General features: G+C 41.9%; 1 protein-coding gene across 2 annotated transcripts in view; it reads left to right on the plus strand.

Annotated features, from left to right (window-relative positions):
* The window catches only part of SGK3 (serum/glucocorticoid regulated kinase family member 3), an 84,515-nt gene extending 67,299 nt beyond the window's left edge, over positions 1 to 17,216 (plus strand). For both annotated transcript variants that reach the window (XM_073679398.1, XM_073679397.1), the window contains exons 13-17: positions 1,685 to 1,771; positions 5,731 to 5,826; positions 9,449 to 9,604; positions 10,079 to 10,168; positions 13,914 to 17,216. In XM_073679398.1, coding sequence (XP_073535499.1) covers positions 1,685 to 1,771; positions 5,731 to 5,826; positions 9,449 to 9,604; positions 10,079 to 10,168; positions 13,914 to 14,084 — 600 coding nt within the window. In that variant the 3' untranslated portion in view covers positions 14,085 to 17,216. The remainder of the gene's footprint in view (positions 1 to 1,684; positions 1,772 to 5,730; positions 5,827 to 9,448; positions 9,605 to 10,078; positions 10,169 to 13,913) is intronic.
* Positions 17,217 to 18,858: the final 1,642 nt, after the last annotated feature.

Consider the following 18,858-nt stretch of genomic DNA (forward strand, 5'->3'; position numbering starts at 1 on the left):
CAATACATCACTAGTATTTTGTTGCACCACCTCTGGCTTTAATAACAGCTTGCAGTCTCTGAGGCATGGACTTAATGAGTGACAAATAGTACTCTTCATCAATCTGGCTCCAACTTTCTCTGATTGCTGTTGCCAGATCAGCTTTGCAGGCTGGAGCCTTGTCATGGACCATTTTCTTCAACTTCCACCAAAGATTTTCAATTGGATTGAGATCCGGACTATTTGCAGGCCATGATATTGACCTTATGTGTCTTCTTTCAAGGAATGTTTTCCACAGTTTTTGCTCTATGGCAGGATGCATTATCATCTTGAAAAATGATGTCATCATCCCCAAACATCCTTTCAATTGATGGGATAAGAAAACTGTCCAAAATATCAATGTAAACTTGGGCATTTATTGAAGATGTAATGACAGCCATCTCCCCAGTTCCTTTACCTGACATGCAGTCCCATATCGTCAATGACTGTGGAAATTTGCATGTTCTCTTCATGCCGTCATCTTTATAAATCTCATTGGAACGGCACCAAACAAAAGTTCCAGCATCATCACCTTGCCCAATGCAGATTCGCGATTCATCACTGAATATGACTTTCATCCAGTCATCCACAGTCCACGATTGCTTTTCCTTAGCCCATTGTAACCTTATTTTTTTCTGTTTAGGTGTTAATGATGTCTTTTTTGTAGCTTTTCTGTATGTAAATCCCATTTCCTTTAGGCTGTTTCTTACAGTTCGGTCACAGACATTGACTCCAGTTTCCTCCCATTCGTTCCTCATTTGTTTTGTTGTGCATTTCCTGTTTTGGAGACATATTGCTTTAAGTTTCAGGTCTTGACGCTTTGATGTCTTCCTTGGTCTACCAGTATGTTTGCCTTTAACAACCTTCCCATGTTGTTTGTATTTGGTCCAGATTTTAGACACAGCTGACTGTGAACAACCAACATCTTTTGCAACATTGTGTGATGATTTACCTTCTTTTAAGAGTTTGATAATCCTCTCCTTTGTTTCAATTGACATCTTTCGTGTTGGAGCCATGATTAATGTCAGTTCACTTGGTGCAACAGCTCTCCAAGGTGTGATTACTCCTTTTTAGATGCAGACTAACGAGCAAATGTAATTTGATGCAGGTGTTAGTTTTGGAAATGAAAATTTACAGGGTAATTCCATAATTTTTTCCTCAGAATTGAGTGATTCCATAATTTTTTCCCTCTGCTTGGTCTGAAAAAAATTACCCTTACTGAGTACCACATTTTTAATCTTGATTTCATTTAGTGCTTCTTAAAGCCTTAAAGTTGCCTCTGTTGCTAGGCAAAGTTTTAAAACAAAAAAAAAGCAACCACAACAAATTTCTTTACTCACCGTCCCCAGGTCCATCGATGAGTTTCTGCCACTGCTCCCAGTGTTATTGTCTGCAGTGCTGATATCACACTGACAGCGCTGCAGCTAATGACTGAGCTCAGCGGCTCCTCCCGCCTTCCTTAGCTCAGTTACTGGCTGCAGTAGTTGATGTCCGTTATTGTCTGCAGTGCTAACATTACAACGGGAGCAGCGATGGAAGCTCTGCTCTAGACGCACGGGCTAATTAAAGCTTAAATTTATTATAATTTTTTTTTTATGTGCCCGGTTAATGGGATTAAGGGAAAAATGAGAAGAATAATTGTCACTCTTAATTTCTTTTCATCTAGGGCCATATTGTTTTAACTGACTTTGGACTTTGCAAAGAAGGAATTTCAAATTCAGACAAAACCCTAACCTTCTGTGGGACGCCAGAGGTAAGCTCGTGCCCGCGTACGGGTGACAAGGATTACTTTTATAAAAGGAACTCTTGTGATCCCACTGAGGTCTTTATGCCCTATGTGGACCGAGGGAATCTTATGCTATAAACTCCTCTTAGGAGCGTTACTGAATGTAGCATGAAACCAGCTGCTGCCCTTTTTGGACTGTAGTGTACAAATGTGAAATTTGCCTACACAATGTGAGCAGATGAAGTAATGTAACTATGTCAACATTAAGCTGCTGTGATGTCTAAGGAAACAAGTTTGTTCTTGCAGCCACTTGCCTAAAGGAGCTTTATATATTCAATTGGAACCAGTCTTATGATGGATGGTGCCCTGTGCAGAACCTTTTTTGGCATGCTGCTATACAGTGCACAAAATGCCATGCTAAATTATAGGCTCCATACAGTATGTTAGCCTGAAGGTGGAAAAAATAAAAACTAAGTCTACCCAAATAAAATTGATATTCATCAGTAAAATAACACTTTCATACAGTTGCTTATATAACAGTGCTATGTAGTGCTGATATACACTAAAAAATAACTTACTGTAAAGTGTCAATGACAAAATAGATTACCAGGTATTGATAAAATATAGTGACCACCTGACAACTGTGCAAATAAAGTAATGTAAGAATACCACTTTACAAATGATATTTATCAGGTGTTCCCATCTCAGTCATCAAAGGAAATCTGTCACCAGGTTATCGCTATCCCATCTGAGAACAGCCTGATGTGGAGGCAGAGACCCTGATTCCAGTGATGTCACTTATTGGGCTACTTGCTGTAGGTTTGATAAAATCACTGTTTAATTGCTGCAGATCTAGCAGTTCTCTTAATGCTGAGCTCTGTATAACCACAACCCCACCCCTGATTGGCAGCTTTCTGTGTACACTGTGCATAGGCACTGTGCATAGGCAGAAAGCTACCAATCAGGGGTGGGGTTATACAAAGGTCATGAATGTGGAGGACTACATGGCCACAGGTTTACTAGTCCTCTAGCGATGATAACATGCTGATAAAGTGATTTTGTCAAAACTACTGTAGCGCCCCGAGGGTTCGGCCGCTACAGGGGTATTGCACCTCAGACCAGAGGTGTGATATTCCACTCCCGGGTAAGGATGGAGTGTGGACCAGGACTCAGTAAGCTGCATGCATCACACATACCCCATTTCCGAGGGACAGCTCAACGGTGCTCCCACTAGACAGAAGTGCAGGCACGACAGCATCTGTCCCTGGCTGGAGTGGGGCGGGGGGGTGGAATACCCAGTGGTGTAGGAGCAGATAGGGGTGGGTCTCTGGGCATAGGTAGGAACCCATTGGTTGCAAGTCACCTGGGCTCATACACAGAGAGGGAGGTATATAAGGTGGGCACCATCTTAGGACAGTGGTTAGTTCAGTCAGGAGGAAAAGAGGAGAGAAGGAGCTCAGCCAGAGAGGGCTGACGGGGAGCTGTGGCTCAGTCTGGGCCCAGCTCCACGAGGCAGGCCTGGAGTGAAGGCCAGAAACAACAGAGAGGACAGGACCAGCAGAGAGGAACAGAAAGGAGAGGAAGAAAGGAACGGAACACTAAGAGAGGCCCAGAGACACGAAGGCAGAAGGAACCCCAAAGGCCCAGGAGATTGCGGGTGACGGGTTGGCAGAACAGGGTACCGGATCCCAAGTTGGTGGAGGCGACTAATCCTCAGCCAAGGACCGGCGGTCGTGATCACATCTTGGTGCGACCCCTCACTACACCTACTAGAAAGGCATACCACATAGGGTCAGGGAAGTGGACATCCAACGTCCCAAGAGAAGGCCCGAGGCAGCTGGACAAAAGTAGTGTCACTTGTGGGGCACGGACAGAGAAAGGAATCGAAGGGAGTCCTGTGCCACACTCTGGAATTGCCTGGGGGTTGACCAAGCCCCTTGCCTGGTGGACGCAGCACGGCTTGGGCAGTCACTACCGGTACCGAAGTGATTTGGAATATAAAGAACTGTGAGTAAAGCCTTTGAACTGCAACCCCACGTCTCTGTGCTTCATTGCCGCGCCAGCATTACTAGTGCTGGGACGCTCGCACCATCACTCCCATCATCTACAACACTGCCCTGGGGCTCCACTCTTCCCGTGGGGAGTCATACTACCTCAGCTGCACACACCATCGGCCCCAGCGGTCTGCCTTGCAGCGGCGGTCCGCGCTGACTGCAATTCACGGGTGGCGTAGTCGGACAATTAACCTAAAACCCCCACAAAAATACCTCCATCGGCCTGACCACCCTGAGCCACGGGACCGGGTCACCGCCACGGATACTACAACCCCCAGAAGCCCGGTTCCAGGTGCCCCTCGGCCCAGGGGGCGAGTCACTGCCACAATCAGCCTAGAAAGTGACACATTACAATGCTCAAAGTGGAAGCTGTACAGCTACGAAAACTATCAACAAAGTCCATAATTGTATGAAAAGGTAGAAATCTTTATTAAATACATAAAATACATACAGTAAATGGAGAGGGTGCACACGACAGACATAAATGGATAAAATGCGCAAAGATGGCACCAAACATGGGAATACAATCTCTACATAATTCCAAATAGTGGTATAAACAAAGTTTAAGCGGTGGTCATCCGGTATCACTGAAAACACACTCCATATGTAGTATATAACGGGCAATGCATAATAACAATATCACTCTTTCTATTCATATCCTATATTTACTACATGTATAGACTGGCGGCCACCGCAAATGTCCCAAGTGGAGCACGCCACCCCAGAAAACTACAACAAGCAGCCTAGAGAGTGACACATCAACTTTATCTCTACATTATGCTGCTCTTAAATTAGGTGACAAAAAGCAGGTGACAGATTCCCTTTTAATAGCTAAAATGCGAAAACCACTCTATATGAGGCTGCTGGTGTTGGCTGGGCTTATGTAAGCAGGCTGATCTACATGGTTTTCATAATTTCCATACAAGTTATTAGGAGTTATGGAGTCAGTTATGCACAGCAAGCTATGGTTTTTTCAGATCTCCCATTTGCTGGTATTGAACTTTCTGAAAAGTAGATTGCTCTGCTAAATCTAACTATTATATTCAAGGCATCCTGCCGCTTGTAAATTTTGCTCACATTTTGCAACCCAAAACTGCAAAAATAAGGCTACTCTACCCATAATAATGTTGCCTGGAGAGCCTCTCTAAATTTAGGTTACGTGTGTGTGTGTGTGTGTGTGTGTGTGTGTGTGTGTATATACGGAATAACCCAATCCAGTGTTGCTTTTATATTGTCTGTATTATATGTTTCTCTTTAATTTTTTCTGGTATTGAAGCCATACCTGCAGAACTCTACCATTTGTGTATTGTTTTCTGTATGGCACTGTTGTTTTACTGTATGGTGCTGTTATTATACAAGTACAATACTTAGTACAGCTGTGGAACTTCCTTTATCAGTTATTCTCAAAATATACCTGCACCCCTAGAAGTTCTGGCTGAGCCATAAATTCCCTTAGTAAATATACAGAAGAAATCCTGCAACTGAGTCATATAAAAACATCATGTTTGAATAGAAGTTTTATCATTTGTGTCTTTCATGAAACTTACTGTTTAGTTTAACCCCTTTGCTGTGCCCAATATAACACTTTGGCACTGTTATGTTGGGCACAAAGGCATCTGTTTTTACATTAGTCCTTCTGATGCGGTCAGAAGATAGTCCTTATGTCTTGAACAGTGCAAGGATCTCTACTTAGTGCTTGTTTTCTAACTGGCTATTTTCACTTATGAATTTGTCTGTGCCACAGTTTTAATATTTTGTTCTGCCATCAAATCAGTATGGTACTTGACATGATTGTGATGAAGTCAGTGCCGGCTCTATGCATCACATCTGTAAGCACAAAAATAACTCTTGGAAAGTTCCTTTAAAATAGGGCGAAAAACTTTCTTGACTTGGTGAAAGATTGCATTAAATGTACATACTGTTTTTTTTCAGTACCTAGCACCAGAAGTGATAAAGAAACAGCCGTATGACAACACTGTAGACTGGTGGTGTCTTGGATCTGTCCTTTTTGAAATGCTGCATGGCCTGGTAAATATCAGTTCTGCATTTATTGTATTAGGAATATTGTATTGTATGTAATATTGTAAATATGAATATATTATTCTAATTCAGTATCAATAGCTGACCTTTTTGAATGGGGTTCACCTGTTGTAAGCCCCTTACTAGTGTACTGTCTGTAACAAAGGAAAAACAGATTTAGTTGCTTAGAACAGCAATACAATATACGCACCTTGCAGTGCTGCTGTTCTTCTTTGTAATGGGGCTAAATAGATGACAGAGGATCATTAAGTTTCCCTCACATTCATCCACTGTAACACTGGGAGTTGCTCTGATTCTCAAGATGTACGTGACTGCAGCCACTAAAAAATCTAAGATATCTGATACACATGCTGGACCCAATAATCACCTGTTATATAAAGGCCTAGAGTTAGCATAAAGATGGTAAAGCCTCAGTCACCATTTATAATATAAAACATACATGCACTCTCCACCCAGATAATAAAGTACATTAGGAGCGCCTGTCCCGCACATGGAAAGCATAGGAAAATCCTCAAGCATGCCTTCAAGCATGAAACCTAAATGTCATTTATTTGTTGTAGTTTCCTTCTTTGCAGTAGCGTAACTAGAGTCTGATGGGCCCCGATGCAAGATTTGGTCTGGGGCTCCCCTACCCCCCCATCCTGATATACTGTATATGCCCCTTTTCCTGGGCCCCATCCTGATATACACTGCTCAAAAAATAAAGGGAACACTTAAACAGAATATAACTCCAAGTAAATCAAACTTCTGTGAAATCAAACTGTCCACTTAGGAAGCAACACTGATTGACAATCAATTTCACGTGCTGTTGTGCAAATGGAATAGACAATAGATGGAAATTATTGGCAATTATCAAGACACACTCAATAAAGGAGTGGTTCTGCAAGTGGGGACCACACAGCTTTCACACTCATGGTAGCATGAGATGGACTCTACAACCCACAGAAGTTGCTCAGGTAGTGCAGCTCATCCGGAATGGCACATCAGTGCGAGCTGTGTCTGTCAGCGTAGTGTCCAGAGGCTGGAGGCACTACCAGGAGACAGGCCAGTACACCAGGAGACGTGGAGGGGGCCATAGGAGGGCAACAACGCAGCAGTAGGACCGCTACCTCCACTTTTGTGCAAGGAGGAGCACTGCCAGAGCCCTGCAAAATGACCTCCAGCCGGCCACAAATGTGCAGGTGTCTGCACTTACGGTTAGAAACAGACTCCATGAGGGTGGTATGAGGACCTGATGTCCACATATGGGGGTTGTTCTCACAGCCCAACACCGTGCAGGACGCTTGGCATTTGCCACAGAACACTAGGATTGGCAAAGTCGCCACTGGCGCCCTGTGCTCTTCACAGATTAAAGCAGGTTCACACTGACCACATGTGACAGAGTCTGGAGACGCCGTGGACAGCGATATACTGCCTGCAACATCCTTCAGTATGACCGGTTTGGCAGTGGGTCAGTAATTGTGTGGGGTGGCATTTCTTTGGAGGGCTGCACAGCCCTCCATGTGCTCACCATAGGTAGCCTGACTGCCATTAGGTACCGAGATGAGATCCTCAGACCCCTTGTGAGACCATATGCTGGTGCGGTTGGCCCTGTGTTCCTCCTAATGCAGGACAATGCCAGACCTCATGTGGCTGGAGTGTGTCAGCAGTTCCTGCAAGATGAAGGCATTGAAGCTATGGACTGGCCCGCCCGTTCCCCAGACCTGATTCCGATTGAGCACATCTGGGACATCATGTCTCGCTCCATCCACCATCGTCATGTAGCACCACAGACTATCCAGGAGTTGGCGGATGCTTTAGTCCAGGTCTGGGAGGAGATCCCACAGGAGACCATCCGCAACCTCATCCGGAGCATGCCCAGGCGTTGTAGGGAGGTCATACAGGCACGTGGAGGCCACACACAATACTGAGCCTCATTTTGACTTGTTTTAAGGACATTACATCAAAGTTGGATCAGCCTGTAGTGTGTTTTTCCACTTTAATTTTGGGGGTGACTCCAAATCCAGGCCTCCATTGGTTAATAAATTTGATTTCCATTGATGATTTTTGTGTGATTTTGTTGTCAGCACATTCAACTTTGTACAGAACAAAGTATTCAATGAGAATATTTCATTCATTCAGATCTAGGATGTGTTGTTTGAGTGTTCCCTTTATTTTTTTGAGCAGTGTATACAGGGTGGTCCAAAAGTAGGTGGACAGAAAGTGTAATAAGGTTATGAAGGGGGAGATTTATCAAACATGGTGTAAAGTGAAACTGGCTCAGTTGCCCTTAGCAACCAATCAGATTCCACTTTTCATTCCTCACTGACTCTGGAAAATGAAAGGTGGAATCTGATTGGTTGCTAAGGGCAACTGAGCCAGTTTCACAGATCTAGTTTTTCCAGATAGATCTCCCCCAAATCTGTTTTCTTTTCAGATAATTCAGATAACACATAATGGCAAATAATTTAAATACAGATCAAAGAAAATGGATTTTAACAGAGTATTGGAAATCTCAAAATGCTGAAACCGTTAGAGCAAATTGGGTTGAAACATTTGGTTCTCAAGCCCCAAAGAGACAACCATTTACCACATTCGTGACAAATTCAATGCCACTGGCTCAATCCTTAATGCTCCAAAAACTGGTCGACCCAAAACAGTCTGTACAGAAGATAGTAAACAACTTGTTGCTGAAACATTTGTTCAGAGTCCAAAAAAGTCCACCAGAAGAGCCTCTTTGGAATTGGGAATTTCACAAGCTTCTATCATGCGAATCCTGAAATCTATTGGGTGGAAAGCTTATCATCCACGTCTAATTCATGGTTTATTGGAGGATGATCCAGACAGGCAGCTGCAATTTAGTGTTTGATAAATCTCCCCCTTCATAACCTTATTACACTTTCAGTCCACCTACTTTTGGACGACCCTGTATATATTCCTCATCCTGGTATACATATATCCCTCATCCTGGTATATTTTTCTCTGTTCTGCCGCTGTTCTATAATGTATAGAAAAAATAAACCATTATACTCTACTCCCATCCACTCCCCTCACTGCGCGGCATCCTCTTCTGAAGCCGGCAGCTGACTTCAGCGTGCTTGACGTCACTGCCATGTGCCCTCAACCCACGTGCACGCCAGCGTCAGCTGCTGGCCTCTGATTGGCCAGCTTCGTGTATTGTCACGCATGGACCCGATGGGTCTGTGCGGCAAAATACACTTCAGCTGAATGTGCGTCCGAGGACTCGAATCCAGGTGAAGTATTTCCTGGCAGAGCCAGGTCCCTCGTCCACCAGGTCCCGTCATGGTGGCGACCTCTGCCACCGCGATAGTTATGCCTCTGCTTATTTGTTTAGAAAGGGTCAGATTTCATATAGATATCCCATATCGGTGCAGCCACACACCTCACTTTTTTAGTTAAATTCAGAGAATGAGGGTGCACAATGGAGACCCTTTTAACAGTGAAATGTTATTTCAGAATCTCGTCACCCTTATTCTGGCTGCGGATACAGATAAACTATATGTCACAGTGTAACGTTAAACATTTCTGACATTGCATGGTAAATCATCTTTTGTACATTTGCTTGGTTTCATGTTTTCTCATCAATAATTTTACTTGTTTGTTTTTGCAGCCTCCATTTTATCATCGTGACACTGCAGTCATGTATGAAAACATTCTGCACAAATCCCTAGTTACACGGCCTGATATAAGCATAACTGCATCATCTATTTTGGAAGAGTTACTTGAAAAAGATCCAAAGCAGAGACTTGGATCAAAGGATGATTTTGTAAGTGTTGCTCAAACTTAAAATAAAAATATAATAATACCGTTTTCATCTTCACTTAATTATTGCACTCCAAAAATTGTGACGTTTTCTTTATGGTCCAGATGAGACCAACACATTCAGCGGCAGTGTGCACTGTCATCTGTCCCACAGTTCTGTGCATATTTATGAATTATCAACCTTCATGAGGTGTGCAAACTAGCTACTTGTCTGCAGTTCCTTCACACGTGCCGTGTTCTAAAGGAACCATAGCAGCTAAGGCCCAATACTAAAAGCAACAAAACCCTGAAACAATAATACCTCAATACTTTGAGCATGAATTTCCTGGAATGACTTTGTTCCAGGCTGTCATTGTATGAATCATTGTAACTTCCTTGTCCTTTGTTCTGTAATTTATCACCAAGCCGTACTGAGAAAAAAATATTTCCCTTTTTCTTGCTGGCATAGAATTACCTTTCATTTTTGTTTACTTTATAGAATGAAATTAAGAATCATCCGTTTTTCTCATCTATAAACTGGACAGATATGGTTGAAAAGAAGATCTCTCCACCATATGATCCTCATGTGGTATGTAAATAAGCCTAACAATTAATAATTTACATATAAACCTATAAAAATGACTACCACAATCAAAATGTGATGCAAATGATCTTTATTGTACACCAGGTTCCAAGTTATTTTTCTCTGATTTTCCTAAATGGTCGATGCAAGCGAGTCAGTTGTAGGGTTTGGTACTCACTCAGCCGCGTTTGAGGTAGACACAGGATACTGTTTATTTAGAAATGTCCAAGGCGGATTTATTATGCCTGCATAAACCGCACTTTTAGAAGTAAACAAAAGACAGCCTTGTCCGGCACAGTGTAACAAAACAGAAAATAATTAGTCCATACAATATGGCGGGTTCGCCCGCTCACAGTCAGTGTCCTTTAGCACAAACACTCTGGAGGTCTCCACAGACACTGAATGAGGCACTCGGTCTCCATTTTATACACACACCCTGGGGTAGGGATATGTGAGCAGCCAATCCCACCCGTCTCTTATGACTGCTTGTAAAAACCGTCCCTGATACGCCCAATTAACCCTCTCAGCACTATGTGTGCTAGAGCATGCTTTCCCGGTTTTACATCACTGACACTACCAACCTCAGCGATACATACCTCCCCTCAAGGACATGTCCGACACCCATCTTACACGGTATAATGATCAAATCGTCAACCGTTAGAACATAAATCAAATTTTAGTGGAGAAATCTCCCAATGATATCAGTATTTTTTCCAAAACTAAAACACTCAAAATGCCATGTTCCAAACTATTATGCACAGAGATTCCAAACATTTTATAGGTTGTGAAGAACTGAAAATGGTAATATGTTGAATTTCCAGCATTAAGAGGTCACATTTACTGAAATCAAAAGCTTTTTCAATCAAAAACATCTTAACGGGCCAAGTTACATGCTAACATTGGACTCCTCCTTTATCACCTTCACAATTTTTGCACCCATTGAACTTGAGAATTTTTGAATAGTTTCTGCTTGAATTCCTTTCCAAGATGTCAGAATAGCCTCCCAGAGCTGCTGTTTTGATGTGAACAGTCTCCCACCATCTTTAGCTCTTTTGCTTGAGGATACTCCAATGGTTTGCAATAGGGTTGAGGTCAGGGGAGGATGATCGCCACTCCTTGAGTTTCTCTCCTTTTGCGCCAATAGCAGCCAATGACTTGGAGATATTCTTTGCAGCATGACATGGTGCATTGTCATTCATGAAGATGATTTTGCTACAGATGGCATGGTTCTTTTTCTACCATGGGAGAAAGTGGTCAGTCAGAAATTCTATATAATTTGCCGAGGTCATTTTCACATTTTCATGGACCCTAAAGGGGCCTAAAAGCTCTCTCCCCAGGATTCCGGCCCAAAACATGATTCCGCCACCTTCTTGAAACATGGTGGCCATCCACCAACCATCGACTATTTCATCCATCTGGACCATCCAGGATCGCACAGCACACTGTTTCTGCTTATGAGCACTGTGTAGGTCCGAATAGTAGGTTTATGCACAACTTCAAGCCTCTGGAGGATCCTACACCTTCAGGTTCATGGGACTCCAGAGGCAGCATTAGCTTCAAATACCTGTTTGCTGCTTTGTAATGGTATTTTAGCAGCTGCTCTCTTAATCCGATGAATTTGTCTGGCAGAAACCTTCCTCATTATGCCTTTATCTGCAGGAACCCGTCTGTACTCTGTATTAGTCACAAATCTCTTCACAATATGATGATCACACTTAAGTTTTTGAGAAATATCTAATGTTTTCATACCTTGTCCAAGTCATTCACTATTTGATGCTTTTCAGCAGCAGAGAAATTATTTTTCTTTCTCATATGGCTTGAAATATGGCCTGCTTAATAATGTGAAACATCATGCGTAAGTAGTTTTCCTTTAATTGGGCTCATCTGGTAAACTTATTATCACAGATGTTTGAGATTGATTTCAGTGAATCAAAGAGCCCTCACGCACAATGGCATCCATGAGTTTCTTTGAAAAACAAAAAGATTACATCTTTATTTATGTTACTCACTTATATAGCGCCATTAATTCCACAGCGCTTTACAGACATTATCATCACTGTCACCATAGAGAATGTAGATTGTGAGCCCCAATCAGTATGTCTTTGGAGTGTGGGAGGAAACTGGAGAACCCAGAGGAAACCCACACAAACACGGGGAGAACATACAAAGTCCTTGCAGATGTTGTCCTTTGTGGGATTTGAACGCCAGCGCTGCAAAGCTGCAGTGCTAACCACTGAGCCACCTTGCTGCCCTGTGACACTTAAATCCAATTTGCATAATAAGTTTGAACGCGATGTAGTATTAGTTATGTGATTTAAAACCAATTAATACATTTAATAGTCATGTTAACAAAAATAAAAGGGGAGGGGGGGTGAATACGACATAATTATTGTCTATACTTAGTAATGAAGCTCATATAGCAAGGGCTCCATTGGGGATGTTGGTATAGTTTAGAGCTTAATCATTGTTACACAAGTTATTTAAATAAAGTATAGATGCATACATGCAAATTATTAAAAATAATATAATTGATGAGGCCACATACAAAAAACTATAGGTGCCAAGTGCTTCCATATATAGAGCCACATGCAAAAGATGCAGGAAGCGCAAGGATATATGTGCCACAATGGTTGTCATTAAATGTTTAACAAATAAAGTCGCACTCTGTAGCACTAGGTATGCAAACATGAAATATATGAAATTTGAATTGCATTACTTCTCAGGAAAATAGAAATAATTGAAAAATCTTAGCGGTAACCTCGATAAGAAATGGTAATCAGGTACACATGAATTGGCCAATTTATGCGCTAAGATTTCTCAATTAGTTCTATTTTCCTGAGCAGTAATGCTATTCAAATTTCATATATTTCATGTTTGCATACACAGTGCTACTTTATTTGTTAGTTTTACATGGAGATGTCTACTCTTAGTAAGCACCTCTACACACCAGTTTTTTGTTTTGGATGTGCCAGTCAGTTTTTTCGTCATTAAATGTTTGACATAAAACCAGGCACCGAAGACTCACAAACAAGATAGAGTATGTAATAATAACCTGAGCTACATATGGATCGTACTCCCACCACATATGGGCAGCAAGACGTCAGGCACATAAGTGGGGGAGGACAGTCCATATGGTTTATTATAACGTATGAACAATAATGAAATGTCCTCCCCTATGATATTTTTTAACATGACGATTCTCTGTATTTTTAATTAGTTTTAATCATATAACTAATACTACAATAAAGCTTGATTATTTGTATTATAGTTTGTTTATGGTATGAATAAGTGCCCTCCTCTTCATGCAGTTGGAGCATCTGACGAGTGGCGTGCGCCTCACCAGAAATCTCACTCCAGTCAGATACTGGAGTGAGAATTCTGGCATAGGGAACGCCGCATCTCGCCATGAATTACACCAACTGTGGCGTCATGCTTCTGTCCCAGCCCATTTCCTCCCATTTCAGCAGGGCTGGAAGTAACTTGCGTGAAGACTCCAAAAGTCGCAAAATTTAGTCATAACTCCAAGTTGCACTTCAATTTTGCGACTTTTCAAAGCTTTTACACCAGAATTGTGGTGTGAGCGCTTTGATGAATCCAGCAATATATGTTCAGTTTATGGTGACTACATGCAGAGCTGTATATTTTGTCACATGTAGCTCTGCGGCTTTGGCCTTTTTTTGTAGGGGATTAATAATTTGTACTATGATTTGAATTCATTTTCTAATATGTGTTTTTTTTTTTTTCATTTTAGGATGGCCCAGATGATATCTCAAATTTTGACACAGAGTTTACAGATGTCATGGTTCCCGATTCTGTCTGTATATCTTCAGACTATTCCATTGTTAATGCCAGTGTTGAAGAAGCAGATGATGCTTTTGTTGGATTTTCTTACGCGGCCCCTTCTGATGACTTTTCGTTTTAGAGAATGAATTTATGAAAAATATTCTGTGTAGGCTTACGTGAAGCATAACCTTACAGTATATACACTTTATTCCATGAGACATGTCTGAAGATGGCATCACTAGCCGTCCATGAGTGTAGATCTTATCACTAGAATAATGGGAGCAGGTGCACCACCAAGTGCTAGCCCCTTAAAATGCACGCACCCCATCAATCTTACGTTGGTTCTGAATTCTGCACTGATTGTCACTTATTATATTTTATAGTGCCTGGAGCACTGAGACCGAGTTATAAATCACTTGTATAGACTGTAGATTAAAAGTGTAACTTTTACTTATAGCGAGAGATGGACTCTAAATCACAATACATAGCAATTTTGCTCGCAATTAGCAGCCAAAACCAGCGGTGGTCTGTGCTGTCTCCTAGGCTTATGTCTCCAGCCCTAAACAATCACATTATATTCTACAGCATAGGACACCGCATGGACCATGGGCGCACCATACTACTATAATAAGCTAAATCATTAATGAAAGTGATGTAGAAAACCTATTATAGTGCAGATTCCTGCTCTGTAATCATTTTTCTGTATAACTGGACGTACATCGTAAAATGCACCAAACTTGCTGCCTGCAACCACCACTAACTAGAGGGAGCTGAAAAAATTCCACATACTGATATACTGATCTCACCATGAATACTTTAGGCAGTAAGCTCCTACGCTCCCTTTAGTGGTTACTGCAGACTAGCATGCTATCGTTAAAGGGAATCTGTTAGCAGGTTTTTGCCACCTAATTTAATAGCAGCATGATGTGGAGACATAGACCCTGATACCAGCGCTGGATCACTTACTGGGCTACTTACTGCAGTTTTGATAAAATCACTGTTTTATCAGCAAGAGATCAATAGAGGATGAGTAAACCTGCTTCCATATAGTCCTCCACATTCATAAGCTTTGATTAGATGCTTTCTGCCTATGCACAGTGTACGCAAAAAGCTACCAATCAGTGTTGTGGGCAGGGTTATATAGAGCTCAGCATTCAGAGAACTGCTAGATCTGCAGCAGATATACCTGTAATTTAAAAAAAAAAAACTGCAGCAAGGAGCCCAGTAAGTGATACATCGATGGAATTAGGTTCTTTGTCCTACCTCATGCTGCTCTCTGATGTGGTAGCAAAAACCTGCTGGCAGAGTGCTTTAAAATCTATGTCTATGTAGGAGAGTTAGAGCTCTGTAAAATGAAAAATTGAGCTAAAACTGCTATAAATATATCAGAAAACAATCAGAGCAGACTAATTTTGATAAAAAAAAACAAAAAAAAACATGCAGGTTAAGATAAAAAGTTACTTTAAGCTTATGTCTGACGTTTCAGTGTCTAGGTCTGTGTTCCAGCAGACAAATTGAGATGATTATTCGCACAGATGTTGTTGGAGTGCTGTGAGTATATCTTGGCCTGTGTTAAGCAGGTGCTCAGTAATCTTTTACCATCTTCACTCTAGTGTTGATCAAAGAAGTTGTCCACTACTTGGACCACCCATGTTCATCCCCCACACTTGGCCCCAATTAAAATAATATAACCTATACTCTCCTTCCGTGCTGGTTCCGTTCCAGCGGTGTCAGCACGCGTGGTCCTGGGGCTCCCGTGTGGTTGTTGTGACACATGATCCCGGCGCCCAATCAGCGCTGGCGTCACTGTTCCCACCTACGTATGGATGGAACACGAAGAGGAAGTTAAGAGAGCGCCCGCAGCCTGGATTTCCTCTTCATGTTCGATTTGTCCGAAGGCAGGGACAGTGATTTAACAACCGCACGGGAGCCCCGGGGAGAGCGAGTGCGGACCTCGCGGGAACGGTGTCGGCACGGGAGATGAGTATAGGTATTTTTATTTTATTGGGGCAAAACATTTAGATGAAGAAGGGGTTGTCCTAGTAGTGGACAACCCCTTTAAGGATCTAAGTTGGTACCATCTTCCGAAATGTCTCAATGAAGTAAAGTGGAATATATCCCTTAAACCTGTGTATGGCAAAGCAGCCTTTTATTTGGACCAATATACACAAAATGTAACCCGAATATTCAGTAAAACAGAAGCTTGTGACATCACTGTGCCAAGGTTGGCCATTTTGTGTCACGGTATGGACAGACACTGCGGTACTGATGCAGTAAAATAAACGTGTGCATCTTCTTGATAAGCAAAAGTGCTTAGAGGCTGGGACCTCATGTAGCGTTCGGCATGACTGCATTGTCTGTCCGAAATTCAGCTGCTGAGTAACTTGTTTCCTAAAGCCCAACCGCTTTCCATTACGTCAAATTTAATTTCAAAATGCTTTCTGTTAATGGTCGCATGATTACTGCAACACCCCGGTGCGAATAATAATAAGTAAGCCATTTGGAATTAATTCCTACAAGGGATCTCAGACCCACAGAGATGGGTTAACTACATGATCTAAATGGTGCACTAGTATTTGTGACCCTTCTAAACAACATGTAGTCAAAAATCATGTTGCACAGGCAGCACCTTACCCTAAGACAATGAATGATGTTCGATATTTTTTTCACTGCTTTTATGCAAGTGATGTGCCAGGTATTAACCCATGTCAGTATATACTGTGCTTTTTTTTTTGCACATTGTCCAGCAAAACATTTGAAGGCATGGAGACCCCAGAACTGCACCCTCCAGCATTAGCCAGTTTCCACATGATTTCAAAGCTGGAGAGTCTTGGTCGTGTGCGACCAGCCGCTCATGTGCTCTGGACCTAAAGCTTTACACTGAAAGCCGTGCTACCTTTCACCAGGTATTTCAATTCATCTGTGAAGAGCGCGTTGCTGAAACTGGACATTGCTACATAAAGCGTGTTTTGCTGGCATCGCGCAGTGCTATCTAGTAACTTTACACCAGTACATTCCATTTATTTTCGGAAATGTTTTTTTATAATGTTCTTTAAATAGAATTATAATGGCTGCTGTGCAAGCCTACTTTCTGCCTTTGTTAGAATATTGGTCATCTGTTGCATATACAAAGATCCCTTAAAGTGTATGTTCACCTTTTGGCTTTTGTACTTTTTTTCTTTTTTAATTCTAATGACTTCATAGTTACCACCATACTTCATGATACAGGGTATACACAATGTTTCATTAATAAATTAGTTTTTTATTCTTCTATATGCATTGTTTAGTAGGCCGTAAACAGAGAGCTTAAAATAATGACCATTAATTCTCTTTTATGTATCCACTCCTGGTTTTGACTGAAAAAAAAGGTCTAAAGGTGCATTGTGTGAGCAAGGCCTTATGGTTTTCCAAATCCTAATATGTACAAATTGAAGTGCATGCCTGATGGGCAATCTCATTGCATAGTTCACGTAGAAAGCACATTATGTTGTTCTTGCTAAGTATTCTGTCAAAGAACTACGTACTACTTTGATTCTAGATATTTTCTCAAACACCGTTTAAAAGACTTGAAATTACTTTATTATTGTGTGTTCACTTGTATGTACTTGTGTAGGAAAATACTTCAGAGCGAAAAGCACACGCCTGGTTCATAAGATAAACTTTACTCTATAATGTAACACACACTTGTAACCATAAGGGAAGGCTAGGCAATGAAAAAAATTTAATATTTTAGCATTTTTTTACAAGACTTTTACAATTTTTTTTATAATTTTACATTAGATGGGTGATGATACACCTTAAAGCAAACCTGTCATTACGTTTTCTCTTATTAAAGGAAATCTGTCACCTGTTTTTTGCTATCTCATCTGAGAGCAGCATGATGTAGGGGCAGAGACCCTGTTTCTTGCGATGCATCACTTACTGGGCAGCTGACTGCAGTTTTGATAAAATCACACTCCTGCAGATCTAGCAGTTCTCTGAATGCTGATCTCCATAAAACCCCACACACATCAATAATTGACAGTGATCTGTATACACTGTGCGTAGGCAGAAAGCTGCCAATCGGTGGTGGGATTATACACAGCTCATGAATGTGGAGGACTACATGGCAGCAGGTTTATTAGTTCTCTAGTGATACTCTCCTGCTGATAAACATTGATTTTATCAAAACTACAGCAAGAAGCCAAGTAAGTGACACATCTCTGGAATCAGGGTCTGTGTCCCTACATTATGCTGCTCTCAGATAAGGTGGCAAAAAGCTGGAGACAAGTTCCCTTTATTTGTTATCCCTCTAAATGTGTTCTCATATCACCACAACAGTCCCAGCATATTGTGGAAAAATTACTTCTTATACGCCCTGCGGCATTTATAAATATGTGTCAAGCGCACAGATGGACAGGCCCAGACCTTCCTTGATGCCTCATTAAAGCCATAATATCCAGCCCCTCCTCTGCGCTGAACAGGGCAGTATGTGAAATGCCCATGCACCACCCTCTAGGTGAATGGCGACAGAGGTTTTTCGTTAGATGTGAATGATGGTTATTAGTGATGAGCGCAAGTGCTCGTTACTGGAGTTTGCCGAGGGTGCCCGGGTATGCACAGAGTATCGCGGGTGCTCGTGTGACATGTTAGAGTCCACACCCCGTATGTTTCGCAGTTGTTAGACAGCCATAAAAGCATGCAGGGATTGCCCGTACATGACAGGCAATCCCTGCATGGTTTGTGATACAGCCACAAAACATGTGGGTGTGGGGACTAGAACATGTCACTCGAGCACCTGCGATACTCTGTGCATACCCAGGCACCCTCGGCAAACTCTAGTAATGATGCTCATATGATTTACACAGTGTTGGGGACGTATACAGTCGTCTTTCTAAGTTATGCCGGACTGCCGTGGTGATATATGGGCATAT

This window comes from Phyllobates terribilis, unplaced genomic scaffold, assembly GCF_046119375.1.
Source record: "Phyllobates terribilis strain yellow unplaced genomic scaffold, ASM4611937v1 Scaffold_4__5_contigs__length_816908805, whole genome shotgun sequence".
Lineage (NCBI taxonomy): Eukaryota > Metazoa > Chordata > Amphibia > Anura > Dendrobatidae > Phyllobates > Phyllobates terribilis.